A 2070-nucleotide genomic window follows, 5' to 3' on the forward strand; every position below is an offset into this window, starting at 1 on the left:
TTTTTTTTTTTTTTTTTTTTTTTTTTTTTTGAGACGGAGTCTTGCTCTGTGCCCCAGGCTGGAGTGCAGTGGCGCGATCTCGGCTCACTGCAAGCTCCGCCCCCCCGGGTTCACGCCATTCTCCTGCCTCAGCCTCCCAAGTAGCTGGGACTACAGGCGCCCACCACCTCGCCCGGCTAATTTTCTTGTATTTTTAGTAGAGACGGGGTTTCACTGTGTTAGCCAGGATGGTCTCGATCTCCTGACCTCGTGATCCGCCCGTCTCGGCCTCCCAAAGTGCTGGGATTACAGGCTTGAGCCACCGCGCCCGGCCAATGATACAATATTTTTTAAAGTATCCATGAAATAATTTAAAGATGCACACCTTTTACCAGAGCGTGTCACCCAAAGCTGCTGAAAAGAGCAACTTCAGGGCTTCTAGAAATCATGACATAACCCCACACTGACATCAGCCAATTTGTCTTTTCAATTCTCACAGCTTTCCATACCATTTTTTTTTTTAAGAGAAAGGTACTGCATCTTTATCATACAGGTACAGCAGTTTTAAAGGGACAAAATTCAAGTCAAGACAGTTATCAACTCTAATCAATACAATTACCAAAGCACGACAGAGGATTAACAAGAAGCACAATCGTCAGAGAACCACAGCAGGAGTCGGCCATGGCTATGCTATGTGCGTACCACCAGTCTAGAGCCAGCCTTCGGTGGAGAGCCTGCACTGGATTGGCTGAAGACGCCGCTGTCCCTGCACCAAAGCGCTTGGACAGCAGAGGAGAAGTCTTAGTCACTTACCCTCAGAGGCTACCCTTTGATTGAAAGAGTACAGAAAAGAAAAGTCAAAATAGGTTCTCTATTAAACATGTCATAGCACCAGACAATTCAGTCAGCAAAAATATGACCCTTACAGACTTAACTCCATGGGAAAAAATTCACCAAAATACCCCCAATACTAAACTGCCACTTTAGGGTTCCTTTCTAGCACATGCGTTGCTAAAATCAGCCCCAGAACCTTCTCTGCCCTTCTCCCATGGGATGCAATGTCAGCGGAGAAACAGACAAAGTCTCCACTAGCCTGTCCCTCCACCTTTCCCGGGAAAAGGTCCTCCTGCGCCAAGTCAACAGCTCCCAGAGGAAGCCCACTGACTGCTCTCTTCCGGGGGGGACACAGGAAGTCCAGGCTTGCAGGGAGGGACGGGCCACCTACCGTGACTGCCAGTGCCCATTCTGGGAGTCTGATTGGAATTTATACAGCAGGAGCACTGGGCACTCGGACAACTCCAGCCCACAACCAAGTCACTGGGCTGCCTACCCACTGCCCAAGTGCCTCAAGTCAATACATTCCTGCACTGCCCTTGCTGGTCTCATAAAACAAGGAAGCTCAACTCACCATGAGGTCTGGACCAGGTGTTGGTTACGCTCACACTCTAACACCTGAAGGTACATAACGATTATCTGGAAGATACGGGTCAGGCAGTTATTACCAAGAACCTTAAGAGCCCAGAATTCAGATCTTGTGGGTGTCCATGCAGCAAATAAGAGCCTCATGCTAGATCCCAGGAGTGGCTCCTGGCCACACATCTGGCAGATGGCTCGGCTGGAGGGAGCTTTGCGGATGCACCTGCTGTCTGCCTTGGCAGCCAGGCAGGATGCATGCCTGTGAGCCCAGCCGCACAACCCACGGCACAGGCCTCATTCTTCATGGGGCTGGTTTCATTCTCATCTCCAAGGCCTTTCCACCAGTGAGGTTAGCCTGTTCTACACGTCTCTGTACCCCAATTACCAACTCACCAAAATACAATATCAACACACTTTCAGCAAACAGAGAAGAACACTTCAGGCTGGGCATGCTGGCTCATGCCTGTAATCCCAGCACTTTGGGAGGCTGAGGTGGGCAGATCACCTGAGGTCGGGAGTTTGAGACCAGCCTGACCAATATGGAGAAACCCAGTCTCTACTAAAAATACAAAATTAGCCGGGCGTGGTGGCGCATGCCTGTAATCCCAGGTACTCGGGAGGCAGAGGGCTACACAGCAAGACTCCAACTCCAAAAAAAAAAAAAAAAAAAAAAAA

The 2070-nt window shown here is 49.7% G+C and overlaps 1 protein-coding gene across 3 annotated transcripts in view; it reads right to left on the bottom strand.

The window, feature by feature from the left end:
* CCNL2 (cyclin L2) overlaps nt 1–2070 on the bottom strand; it is a 13930-nt gene that overhangs the window by 5314 nt on the left and 6546 nt on the right. Inside the window, exons 5-6 of one of the 3 annotated variants that reach the window (XM_025386578.1) lie at nt 1388–1452; nt 315–806 (exon numbers count right to left, since the gene is read on the bottom strand). In XM_025386578.1, the coding sequence (XP_025242363.1) occupies nt 785–806; nt 1388–1452 (87 nt within the window). In that variant the 3' untranslated portion in view covers nt 315–784. Of the gene's footprint in view, nt 1–314; nt 807–1387; nt 1453–2070 lie in introns of those variants that run through there. The other 2 variants (XM_025386557.1, XM_025386571.1) reach the window with 2 other exon arrangements.

This window comes from Theropithecus gelada, chromosome 1, assembly GCF_003255815.1.
Source record: "Theropithecus gelada isolate Dixy chromosome 1, Tgel_1.0, whole genome shotgun sequence".
Taxonomy (NCBI): Eukaryota; Metazoa; Chordata; class Mammalia; order Primates; family Cercopithecidae; genus Theropithecus; species Theropithecus gelada.